We start from the raw sequence: 12,036 nt of genomic DNA, 5'->3' as shown, positions 1-12,036 counted from the left end.
ACGGAAAGTCTGCAGTTCATTTTATTAGTAGTAGTATCATCAATATTTACATACCACTCCACACATCAAGAGATTTTGGAGCAGTGAACAGCAACGACAAAAGAATAAAACACCAGGTTAAAACGAAACATTTTAAAAGAAACACATTCCGCATTTAATAAACTGCAGCTGGTCACTCAAGGAAGACCTCTCAGAATAACAACGTCTTCAGGAGGCACCAAAAGCAACACAACGTTGGCGCCTGCCTGACCTCCAAAGGCAGGGAGTTCCACAGGAAGGGGGCCACCACACTGAAGGCTCTTTTCCTGGTGGACTCCAGCCCTCAGTGACTGGGCAGGTTTGTAAGAAAGAAGGCCCTCTCTCAGGTTTCCTGGTCCGAAGTTGTTTAGCTGGTCCTGCTTGCAGCAGGATCTATCAGACACACGTACCAGCACACTGGCTTCTAAGCCAGAACATGTTAGAATTTCGGCTTCTTGTGATGTGCAAATGTGGCCACTCTCTTTGAACATTTGGTGATGAGCTCGTCAGTATGTCATGCAAGTGATACTGGAACTGTGCATACTTTCCATTCCTGCACACTTGTCTTAAACCTGGGGCCTGATCCAGCCAGGACCCACACTAACCAGATTCAAAGGTACCAATATGACTCAAGTCCACTTGTGTGAAAGAATGATATAGTTTATTGATGGGAAACGGCCGCAGATAATAAAAGCAAACAAAAGCTTATGCGTACCCCTCAACTGGCAGATCACAATCCCCTCAGTTCGTGGTGCATTGGTTCCCTGGATGCAACACGGGGGGAGGGGGGTCCAAGAGCCCATAAGAAATGCTTCCCAGTTTCTTCAGTTAAATAGTAGTTTTCAATGAGTCTCATTTCAAAAACAGCACAGCAAAACTATTTCCTGTTCTCTTCCCCTTATAAATGGCAACCAGTTAGAACAGGGTTTACTGGCTCTTTGATATCTTGGCTACTTTTAGATTCTACAGGAAGCATTCATTGCTCATCATTAATACAGAGGAGGGCTGGAGCTCAGTGGGGGATCACTTGCTTTGCATGCAGAAGGTTTCAAGTTCAGTCCTGGGTTCTCCAGGCAGGTCTGGAAAAGATTCCTGTCTTAAATCCTGGAGACCTGCTGCCGGTCACGTAGAACACAGGTGGGGAACCTCCATCCTGGCTTTCAAAAGTCCCCTCCCAAACCCAGCCTCCTTTCCCACTGCTAGCCAAAGGCAGTCTTTCTCTGGTGTGGGGAGAGGAAACCACACTCTTATCACCAACCAGAGACAAGAACAGAGATGCCCAGCAGTACAGAAAGGACTTCCATTTTCTCCATGCAGAGGAAGGGATGGAGTGATCATCCCTACCTCTCTCCACATGGAGAAACTCCCCTATGATGAGGAGGCTTCAGGAGGGAGAGGTGGGGATATGTCAGGGATGGTCTGCTCCCTGATGTCATTTGGCCTCCAGGTGGGGAGCTGGAGATCAATCTGCCCCCCCGGGGGTTAACAGTTCCCCCCCGCACTCTTGTAGACAGTACTGAGTAGATGGACCAATGGAAGTGTAAGACAACTTCCCCTGTTCGTATTGTATAACTGCCGCAACTAATGCTATTGACAATGAACCCTTCATCTGCATAGGTTCTTTCCAATTGCTCCCACTTTTTCTGTAATACAATGTTGCACAGATCTGTCTTCTCTGTCTTCTTAGACTGCCATTTTGTTGGCCCATACCGAATCATCTCTGTTCCCCTTTGTTCTTCAATAAGCTGTTATCTTCACAGAGATCATTTGCCCATCCAGTTGCTTTACATTTTATGAATGCCCAGTGTACCCTTTCTTCGTCATGGTTGCCATCTTCATCTTTTCATCGGCTTATCATCTCCTCCTTTGACTACGCATGGAAAAATACCCAACACAATAAGCTTCCGTGGTCCATAATGATTTTGCCCAATTGGGTCATCAAGTAATTAACAGCAGCACTCACATAAATCACAGACTTGTAACTTGCCTCCGTCATGCTTTTGCTTTCCCCTTAATTGAAAGTATCAGAGTTGTACTGAGAAAAGTTTGTGGGTTCATTCACTAATGTCCTTCTCCCTTCGTCGCAGTTATTCCACTCCTATCCTCCAGCGGTGTCAGGCATTCCTCCTATGATTCCACCAACCGGTCCTTTCGGTTCACTGCAAGGAGCATTTCAACCCAAGGTAAACGAAGGCTGTGTTTATTGTGCCCGTTCCTCTTGTGGACATGGGATTTTTGCTTTGGTGCTTGTCATTGCAGGCATGTGGGTGTGCCAGAAGTACTTTTCATTCACTTGGCGATGGTTGTGCCAGCTAAAATCAATAAACAGGTGTGAAGGTTTGAGGCCTACAGAGGCAAAAGGGGGGGGGGAAATGGTAAGGCTTAGAGGCCTGGATTTTTCTATTGGGAGGGGGTAACCCTGAGAGCGGTCGTTTCATTTCTCCAGTTAAGTTTCATTTCTTCAGGTTGGAAGCAGTACTTTCGGTGTTGTGCAGGAAGAGGGTAGATAAAGAGAGGGAAAGAGCCAGTCAGAGTCTGAAAGACCAGGTTGCAGCCAGAGTGAGAGGGAAAGCAGAGACAGACAGAGCCTGAAGTGAGAGCAAAGTCTGAAGAGTGAGCAGGAAGAAGCAGAATAGAAAAATCTAAGGGCAGCTAGGGTAAAGGGACATGCATTTGGCAACTTTTGTTTTCTTTTAATGTCTTTTTGTATCAATCAGCTTTATTGTGTAAATGCCTTTAGTTGTTATTTGCTTGTTTTAGGGAGCAATCCTACGGGGATAGATGGCCGCCTCTGAACTCGGAGGTGACCACCTATCCAATGCAGGGCAGGAGGAGTGCGGAGGAGATCATCTCCTCTATGCTCCAGCTGCCCTGCATTCACAGCTAGACAGCCAATTTTGGCCGTCTAACTGTGGGACCTTGGAGCACATGGTGGGGAGGCCAGACAACACATAGCAAGTGTCATACTGGCACTTCCGAACTCCCTGCCCCACCCCCGGGAATGCCCCCTTTTGCCCTGCTCCACACTACTCTTCCAAGTGTGGAATCATAGAATCCTAGAATAGTAGGGTTGGAACAGGCCTACAAGGCCATCAAGTCCAACCCCCTGCTCAGTGCAGGAATCCAAGTCAGAGCATCCCTGACAGAGGGCTGTCCAGCCTCATCTTGAATGCCTCCAGTGTGCAAGAGCCCACCACCTCCCCAGGGAATGGGTTCCATTGTTGTATTGCTCTAACAGTCAGGAAGTTTTTCCTGATGTTCAGCTGGAATCTGGCTTCCTGTCACTTGAGCCCATTATTCCATGTCCTGACCTCTGGGATGGAGTGTGGGGACAATCCACGCTGCCTACAAGGCGGTGGGGTAGGGGGTAGGGATGCATTTGTCTGGGAACCGATCAATCTTATGGCCATCTAGCCACTGTGTACCAGCCATAGATTTGTGCCCTTAATGTACTAGTAAACGGCTGTGTTTAAACCTTGTGTCTGGAGTGTCAGTCCCCACATGTCTACAGCCTAAACCCCATGTTACTGAGAAGGGGAAGTTAAAAGGAAGGTGGGACACTTCAGGAGGCAAGAGATGGTTAAGGAGTTGCTCAGGGGTCCAAGTCATAAATGGAACCTTGACAACAGTAGGCTACTGGAAGGTTTCTCCTCCTTCTCTAGACCAGTGCTGGGCACAAGATCCTGTAAGCTAGATTGAGATTCAAGCTCTCTTGGGGATGGTGGGCCAATCATCTGGAGAAAGCCCCCATGAAAGACCTTGCCATGTGTTCCCTTGATTCACTCTCATTTATTGGGGAGGTGTGAGCACAGCTGCCAATTTAAGAATGGCTTTCCAGGAGGCTTCCAGCCCTTTGTCAGGGGGAGAAGACTTGTGTCCTTCCTGATTTTGGTTGACTCCAGCTCTGATGATCCCTGACCATTGATCAAGTTGGCTGGGGTTGATGGGAGTTATTGTCTAACAACATCCGGAGGGCCACAGGTCCCCTGCCTCTGCTGTGAGCAGTCTGGGCCAAGCATACCACTGCAGAAGACCTCTCCCTCAGTAGACCCATCCAGCCATTTAAAGTTTTCAAGAGAGGCCCTGCATAGAGGTGAGATCACTTTTGAGGTGAGATCTCTCAGGTACAAGTATAGCAGGGACTTCCCAGTTGCGACCCCATTGTACTGGAACGCCTTCCCAGATAGGACACTTCTACTGCATTATTTATTTATTTTCTGTTTTTATACCACTTTTCTGTAAAAAAACAAAACATAAACAAAAAAACCACCACAGCAGCATAGAGCAGAACATAAACAATAGAAACCGCCACAGTGTAAAAGCATTAAAACCAACAATGTAAAAGCATTAAATGTAAAAGCAATTAAAACCAACAATAAACCATATTTTGAAACAATGCAAACAGCAGCACTACTAAAATAAAAAATAAAAAATTGAAAAGCCATGTTATGACTTACTCTGGATACTGTTTTGGAGCTCTGAGGGGAGTACATTTCACAATGTGAAGTGATGCAGGAGAAGAACCACTAGGCCAGGGGCATTGTGGGAATTTAAAATGGTGTCTCTCATGCAAGCCCATCAAGCAGGCCTCTGCAAGCGGCAGTATGCTCAGAAGGGCCTCCCCAGAAGTTCTGAATAACCGGACAGGTTTAATAATGAGCCAGGTACCCCCCTTAGATAGCCAGGCCCTAAGCTGTTTCGGGCTTTTAAAAGTTAAAGGCTCTGGTGTTATGGCTTTATTTCCTTGCAGCTATCTGCTTCTAGGTCAGTACATCAGATGCCTTTGGCTGCCTGTTTACCCCCTATAAGAGATGATAACACTTCTAAACAAAGTGTACACCTAAGATTGTTCCGTGGGTTACAATTAGTGCGGTGCCAAATCCTGTCCCCTATTTTCGGGATTTTTTTTTTCTCCCTCCCTGAGAAAGAGGCATGGTTTTTTCACCTCTTTCACAGGGAGGGGGAGAATTTCAGAGAATTTTCTCCTTGGGGAGCGGGGCAAGGTTTTCAAATGCCATTTCTAAGTTTGGGAGGTGGCTGGATAATGTTTCGATGTTTTTTTGGGGGGTTACATAAAAACGCCCCCAGCACAAGCCCCTTTTCCAGCCTGGCAGCACTTCTTGAACTCCCACAAGACCACAGGACCTCACCCTCTCCAAGAGGTGTTCAGGAAGAACTCCTGGATTACAGAAGCTTCTTTGCAAAAAGCTTCTTTGCAAAGAACAAATGGGACTTTGGGAGCTTTAGAAAAAATGTTTATTTTGCTTGCTCTGTGTTGCTGCAAGGAAGAGTAGATTTTTTCTAAAGCTCTACAGTCTCTTGGGTGTGCTTTGCAAAGCAGGTCCTGCAGCCATGGAGCCTTTCCTGAATGCCTGTTGGAGAGAGAGAAGGCATGTGGTCTCCTGGGAGTTCAGAAAGTGCTGCTGAGCTGTAGAAGAGTCCTGGGCTCCTGCAAGTGCAGGGGGTGTTTTGTTTTGTTTTAAAAGGAAGACGCCTCAGCCACTGCCTACACTTAAAAAGGAACATGGAAATCCTGTCCTCCTCCCCCAAGGAGAAAGTTATTTGAAATTCTCACCTTTCCCAGCCCCTTTTGCTGGAGTTTTCCTTTCGCCCCCACCCCCTTTTTATTTAGAAAACCTATATCCTGGTCTTTTCTTGGAAGACCATTTTCTAAATGAATAAAATAACAGAACCTCTATATGATTACACAAAGGAAAATCAAGTGTTGGTGTCAAGGGTGGCTATGATATAGTCCGAGTCAGAAGCCATACCAGGAGTCAGAATGAGCTGGTAAAGATTCTCTCATTGCCCAGGCAAAGCCCCAGTCTACACAAGAAGCCTTGATAGTCCTTCCTGTTGAGGAGAGCCAGTGGGCAACCTCAGAAGATGGAGAAACTCCAGCAACAGAGAACCTATTCATGGTGTCAGAGCTCGCATCAACACCTTGGGCAGCTGACAAGGCCCTGGAACCCTGGCAGGACCCACTGCTGATGCCTTCCTTGGGATGCCCTTTATTTATTCATTTTCTTGGCCTGTGTGACTGCGTCCAGCTGCCATTTTAATTCCCCACTATCCCTCAAGAACCACTAGGTCAGGGGCATTGTGGGAATTTAAAATGGTGTCTACCCCCAGCTACGTGGCATAACTCGAAGCACTGCTGTGCTGCCCACCACCACTAGGTAAGACCACCAGGGCCAGGGGCAGAGAAGGGACCCACTAGAGAGCATGTTGCCCAAGGCCCCATGGGTCCTGGAGCTGACCCTGCATTGCCCAGAGAATTGTTTTGGTCTGTAACACTGGTAGCTCTTCACATGGGCTAATGGAGCACAAAGCCATTTTTCACCTGAGCAGTCTCTCTCTCTCAGTCTCGCTCTCTCTCTCCCCCGCTCTCTCAGTCTCGTTCTCTCTCACCCTCTCTCTCAGTGTCTCTCTCTCCCTATCTGTCTGTCTGTCTGTCTGTCTGTCTCTCGCACACTCTCTTAACTACCATTTAGTAGCTGCCCCATAACAAAAAGTTATCTGGTCAGCTTGTAACATGAAGATAAAATAGACTGAAAAACTCACAACTATAACAATAAAACATGATGCAGCATGAAACTTAAGACAGTGGAGAATAAAGTGAGGGGTAAGAGGCTCGTGTGGTGCAGAGCGGTAGGCAGTGGTATTGCAACCGAAACTCTCCCCACGACCTGAGTTCGATCCCAGCGGAAGCTGGGTCTCGGGTAGCCGGCTCAGGGCGACTCAGCCCTCCATTCTTCCGTGGTCAGTAAAATGAGTACCCAGCTTGCTGGGGGAAAGGTAGTCACGACTGGGGAAGGCAATGGCAAACTACCCCGCTATAGTCTGCCATGAAAACGCCAGCACAAGCGGCATCCCTCTAGGGGTCAGTAATGACCCGGTGCTTGCCCAGGAGGAACCTTTCCTTTCCTAAACAACTTTAGCAGGCTACAACTGATTTTTAAAGGCTAACAGTGCAATCCTATACTTGTCTACTCAGAAGTAGGTCACATTGAGTTCAATGGGGGGTTATTCCCCCTTGTGGACCGTGGGAATGCTGTGGACATAATATACCTCGACTTCAGCAAAGCTTTTGACAAAGCGCCCCATGATATCCTGATGAGCAAACTAGCTCGATGTGGGCTAGATGAAACAACGATCCGGTGGATCCACAATTGGCTACAGAATCGGACTCAAAGAGTGCTTATCAATGGGATCTTCTCAAACTGGAGAGAGGTCATGAGCGGGGTACCGCAGGGCTCAGTCCTGGGCCCAGTGCTCTTTAACATTTTCATTAATGACTTGGAGGAGGAGGTGCAGGGAATGCTGATCAAATTTGCAGATGACACAAAAGTGGGCGGGATAGCTAATACCCAGGAAGACAGAAACAGAATTCAAAGTGATCTTGATAGGCTGGAGTGCTGGGCAGAAAACAACAGAATGAAATTTAATAGGGATACATGCCAAGTTCTGCACCTAGGAAATAAAAACCAAATGCACAGTTACAAGATGGGGAAAACATGGCTCAGCAATACTACAAGCGAGAAGGATCTTGGAATTGTTGTAGATCACAAGCTGAATATGAGCCAACAATGTGATGTGGCTGCAAAAAAGTCAAATACTATTTTGGGCTACATTAATGGAATTATAGCTTCCAGATCACATGAAGTACCAGTTCCCCTTTACTCAGCACTGGTTAGGCCTCATCTGGAGTACTGTGTCCAGTTCTGGGCGTCACACTATAAGAAGGATGCAGACAAGCTGGAGGGGGTTCAGAGGAGGGCAACAAAGATGATGAGGGGACTGGAAACAAAGCTCTGTGAAGAGAGACAGAAAGAACTGGGCATCTTTAGCCTTGAGAAGAGAAGACTGAGGGGAAATAGGATAGTGCTCTTCAAGCACTTGGGAGGTTGTCACAGAGAGGAAGGCCAGGATCTCTTCTCCATCATCCCAGAGTGCAGGACACAGAACAATGGGCTCAAGTTCCAGGAAGCCAGATTCTGGCTGAACATCAGGAAAAACTTCCTGACTGTTCGAGCAATACGACAATGGAACCAATGACCTAGGGAGGCGGTGGGCTCTCCTACACTGGAGGCATTCAAGATGAGGCTGGACAGCCATCTGTCGGGGATGCTTTGACTTGGATTCCTGCATTGAGCAGGGGGTTGGACTCGATGGTCTTGTAGGCCACTTCCAACCCTACTGTTCTATGATTCCCAGATAAGCATGTATAGGATTGCAGCCTGAAACTAATCTTAAGAATCCTTTGGGGTGGGGGGAGGTCTCCGTCTGGTGAACTAACAAAAAGAAAGTAGGTGCTAGATGAGTCTCTGTGAAGGACATTCTTCAGTATGTGACAGTGTAGCAAAGAAGCCATTGCAATTGGCGCCATCTTGAATTTCTTTACTTTTTAAAGACATTCTCACTTACTGCGGAATCGATTGTTTTGTTTAGCTTTGCATATGCATTTATGTGACTATTATGTGTGTATGTGTCTGTCTCTCTGTCCCTGACACTTGTAGACTTCTAATCCTATCGATGTTGCAACAAGGCCTGGAGCTGTCTCACATACACTTCTGCAGAAAGATCCCAGGGTAAGTGCTCAAATATTATCGCTCCTTGAAACCAAATGCTGTTCCTTCCACCCATTCTAATGGGTTTCAAACATTCAGCCTTGAATGAATCCATGTGGAATGTTTGTGCTCTTTGACCTTCAACTGGGGAAGTCTGGAAGTTTGGACCCAACAGGCCCATGGTCCATCCTGCAGTATCATTAAGCGTTGTGTCCCAGCTATGAGCTGGAGTCCACAAAGCACAACAGATGCCTGAGAGTGGCAAGCGTGGCATCAGTATGTGGTTCCAAGACTCGGGTTCCAGGACTAGGCTGGGGGTATAAAGCCTCAAAAATTCAGCCCAGAGGCCAAATTCCATTTTGGATAAACTCTTGAGGGCTGCATGTGGGCGATGGATGGGCAAAAGGCGTGGGGACAAAAACACCAGCATGTGGTAGCTTCGAGCTATTCCTGCCAGACTAAGCCTTGAGGGAGGCATTTCAACTAGTGCTGTGCCGAAAATGTCTCCCACGTTTTTTTTTCAGCCGCTCTCATTCAGTTTGATAGAAGAGAAATTGCTTTGAAAAGAAATTCAGTCGTGAAGACATTTTGGAGAAATTCTCCTGGGCTGGGTTTGGGTTTCTGGGGCTTACCTTACTTAGGAGGTGGCCGAGGAGTGAGCAAAGTGTCCTGCTTTTCATGGTACAATCCTCTCTCCGGCAGCCTGTAGCCTCCTCCCAATTAAAGGCCAGTTTAAGGCACCATGAAGTAATTCCTCCCATGGGGCTTTTTCAGATCAGGATGTGCAGGCAGCCTGGGAGGCTGGCTGTGATGAGGTAAGCTCAAAAGCACCACAAAAATAAATGACAAAACATTCTGAATAAGGCAGAACAATGGAAGACTCTTTCATTGGGGGGGGGGACTTCTGGGAAATGGGAGGACAGGTTTTGGCAGAGCGCTAACTCCGCCTCATCCCTGGATCTAGACACAGGACTGCCCCCACCTGCATTGTGGTGGATGCAAAGTGGGGGCCACCCTACCAATACAGTTCATGCTGTCGCAGCACGGAAAACCCAAAACCGCAACCAAAAAAGAAAGAAGTTGTGCTACAAGCCCTGCCAATGGGGAGCCCTACCTGGGAGAAGCGGTTGAGAATTTCTCCTCCCCCTGGAGAAATTCAGAGAAATGGTCTCCCAAATTTCTCTGCTCACAAGTGAGGTGGAGAATTTCGAGAGGCCAGTTGCGCACAGCTCTAATAAGAACATGAACATTACAAACATCTGAAGTTTTTCATTGTACAATCATCTGTCTGGCAGCCTGTAGCCTCCTCAGCTTCCCACACTTCAATTAAAGCCCAGTTTAAGGTTCCATGAGGTAATTCCTCCCTTAGGGCCTTTTCAGATCAGGATGTGCAGGCAGCCTGGGTGGCTGGCTGTCATTAGGTAAGCTCAAAAACAACACAAAAATGCATTATGAAATATCCTGAATAACGCAGAACAATGGAAGCCTCTTTCAGGGAAAGGGGAAGGGCCTTCTGGGGATCCCCAGAGGGCCATGCTAGGCCCCCCAGGCCTGACGTTCTGCACCTCTGCTCCAAGCAGACAACTTGTCCCAACAAATTCTGGAGTGTAACAACAGCCTTCCATCCCCTTCAGGGCAGGAGTGGTCAACCTGTTGCTCTCCAGAAGTTGACGCACTACAGCTCCCATCTTCCCAGACCATTGGCCATGCCATTTGGGGCTGATGAGAGTTTATTTCTTTTTTTTCTTTTTTTCTTTTGCAATATTTATATACCGCTCCACCTCAGAAGACTTCGGAGTGGTGAGCAACAACGGGAAAAGAACAGAACACCAAGTTAAAACATTTTTTTAAAAAAGACAAAATTCCAATAAGGTGAAATTTAATAACCCACAGCTGGTCACTCAAGGAAGGCCTCTCGGAATAACAATGTCTTCCGGAGGTACCGGAAGGAACACTACGTCGGTACCTGCCTGACCTCCGAAGGCAGGGAGTTCCACAGGAAGGGGGCCACCACACTGAAGGCTCTTTTCCTGGTGGACTCCAGCTGGGCCATGGGTCCACGTGGAACCACCAGGAGCAAGCCCTCCAATGACCTCGGTGACCAGGCAAGTTGGTAAAGAAGAAGGCGCTCTCTCAGGGATCCTGGTCCCAAGTTGTTTAGCTGGTCCTGCAGCAGCAGCCATCAGAAACACGCAGCAGCTCACTTGCTCATTCACAATAAGACAGAACATGTTAGAATTTTGGCTCCTTGTGATGTGCAAATGCAGACAGTCTCTTTGAACACCACACTGAAGGCTCTTTTGGAGCTGGAGTCCAGCTATACCTGGAGCATCAGGGATGCCCCATACCTGCTCTACGGCCAGACTAGCCCTCTTTGACTTTGTCCCCTTTCCTAGAGACTTAAAGGGTCGGTCTGCTGGCCTGCAGCCTGGAACTCTGTTGCTTTTCAGTTGGTTGCCACCTTGTGGATTGCCAGAGCTGGCCAGCAGGTACTGGAGAGGATGAAGCCCCTGAGGTGGGGTGGGCAGTCCTCAGAAGAATCTGTCTTATGGAGTTCTGTCTCCAGGAGTCTCACCCTGGGCAAAGGGAGCGCGTGAGGATGTGCTTCAGTTTCTTTCTTCATTTCATTTCATTTCTATACCGCCCAGTAGCCGAAGCTCTCCGGGTGGTTGACCACAATTAAAACCACAAAACACAACGTAACACCACATAAAATGTGAAAGTTTAAAGCTGCAGCATAAAAGTACTGCCAGACTAAAACCTAGCCGCAAGATTTAAACCTAGAGATTTAACCTACAGATTTAAAACAGCAGAGCTGAAAGACTAGAATGCTAAAATGCTGGGAAAAGAAGGTCTTCACCTGGCGCTGAAAGGAGTACAGTGTAGTGCCAGATGAATCCCTCTAGGGAGCTCATTCCACATCCGGGATGCCACAGCAGAAAAGACCCTCTTCCTAGTAGCCACCCACTTCACTTCCTTTGGCAGGGGCTCCCAGAGAAGGACCCCTGAGGATGATCTTAGGGACCAGGCAGGTCCATACAGGAGGAGGCGATCCTTCAGGTAACCTGGCCCCAAGCTGTTTAGGGCTTTGAATGTTAATACCAGCATGTTCATGTCAGCATGGAGCTGGGGCATGAGTTCAGCACCTCCACAGATTGTACCACTGTTCCTCTTGACCAAGCTGCCTTGACCTCCCTTGGGCCAGAGTCCTGAGTCAGCGTCAGGGCATTAAGCATCTATTCCATGGAGCATCCATCCACCGTAAAGGAAGTTTCAGGTAGCAGAGTTACAAAAGCCTGCTGTGCCTGAAACCCGAGAGGGCTGTTCCCAATCAGCGTCAACAGTAATGGGAAAAGCTGATGAATGGTCTGGCTCAGTACAAAGCAGACCTTTAGCTGTATGGCCATTTTCATTGCTGGCAAATGGTCCTTTACTATGGTCTAGCACA

At 47.7% G+C, this 12,036-nt stretch overlaps 1 protein-coding gene across 2 annotated transcripts in view; it reads left to right on the top strand.

The window, feature by feature from the left end:
- AUTS2 (activator of transcription and developmental regulator AUTS2) overlaps positions 1-12,036 on the top strand; it is a 1,269,596-nt gene that overhangs the window by 1,231,415 nt on the left and 26,145 nt on the right. For both annotated transcript variants that reach the window (XM_084822994.1, XM_084822993.1), the window contains exons 11-12: positions 2,106-2,201; positions 8,538-8,609. In XM_084822994.1, the coding sequence (XP_084679120.1) occupies positions 2,106-2,201; positions 8,538-8,609 (168 nt within the window). The remainder of the gene's footprint in view (positions 1-2,105; positions 2,202-8,537; positions 8,610-12,036) is intronic.

Source organism: Heloderma suspectum, chromosome 16, assembly GCF_057233095.1.
Source record: "Heloderma suspectum isolate Gila_16-S chromosome 16, 16-S_ref, whole genome shotgun sequence".
Lineage (NCBI taxonomy): Eukaryota > Metazoa > Chordata > Lepidosauria > Squamata > Helodermatidae > Heloderma > Heloderma suspectum.
Note: the sequence above shows the minus strand (reverse complement) of the source record. Positions and strands in the feature narration are given on the sequence as shown.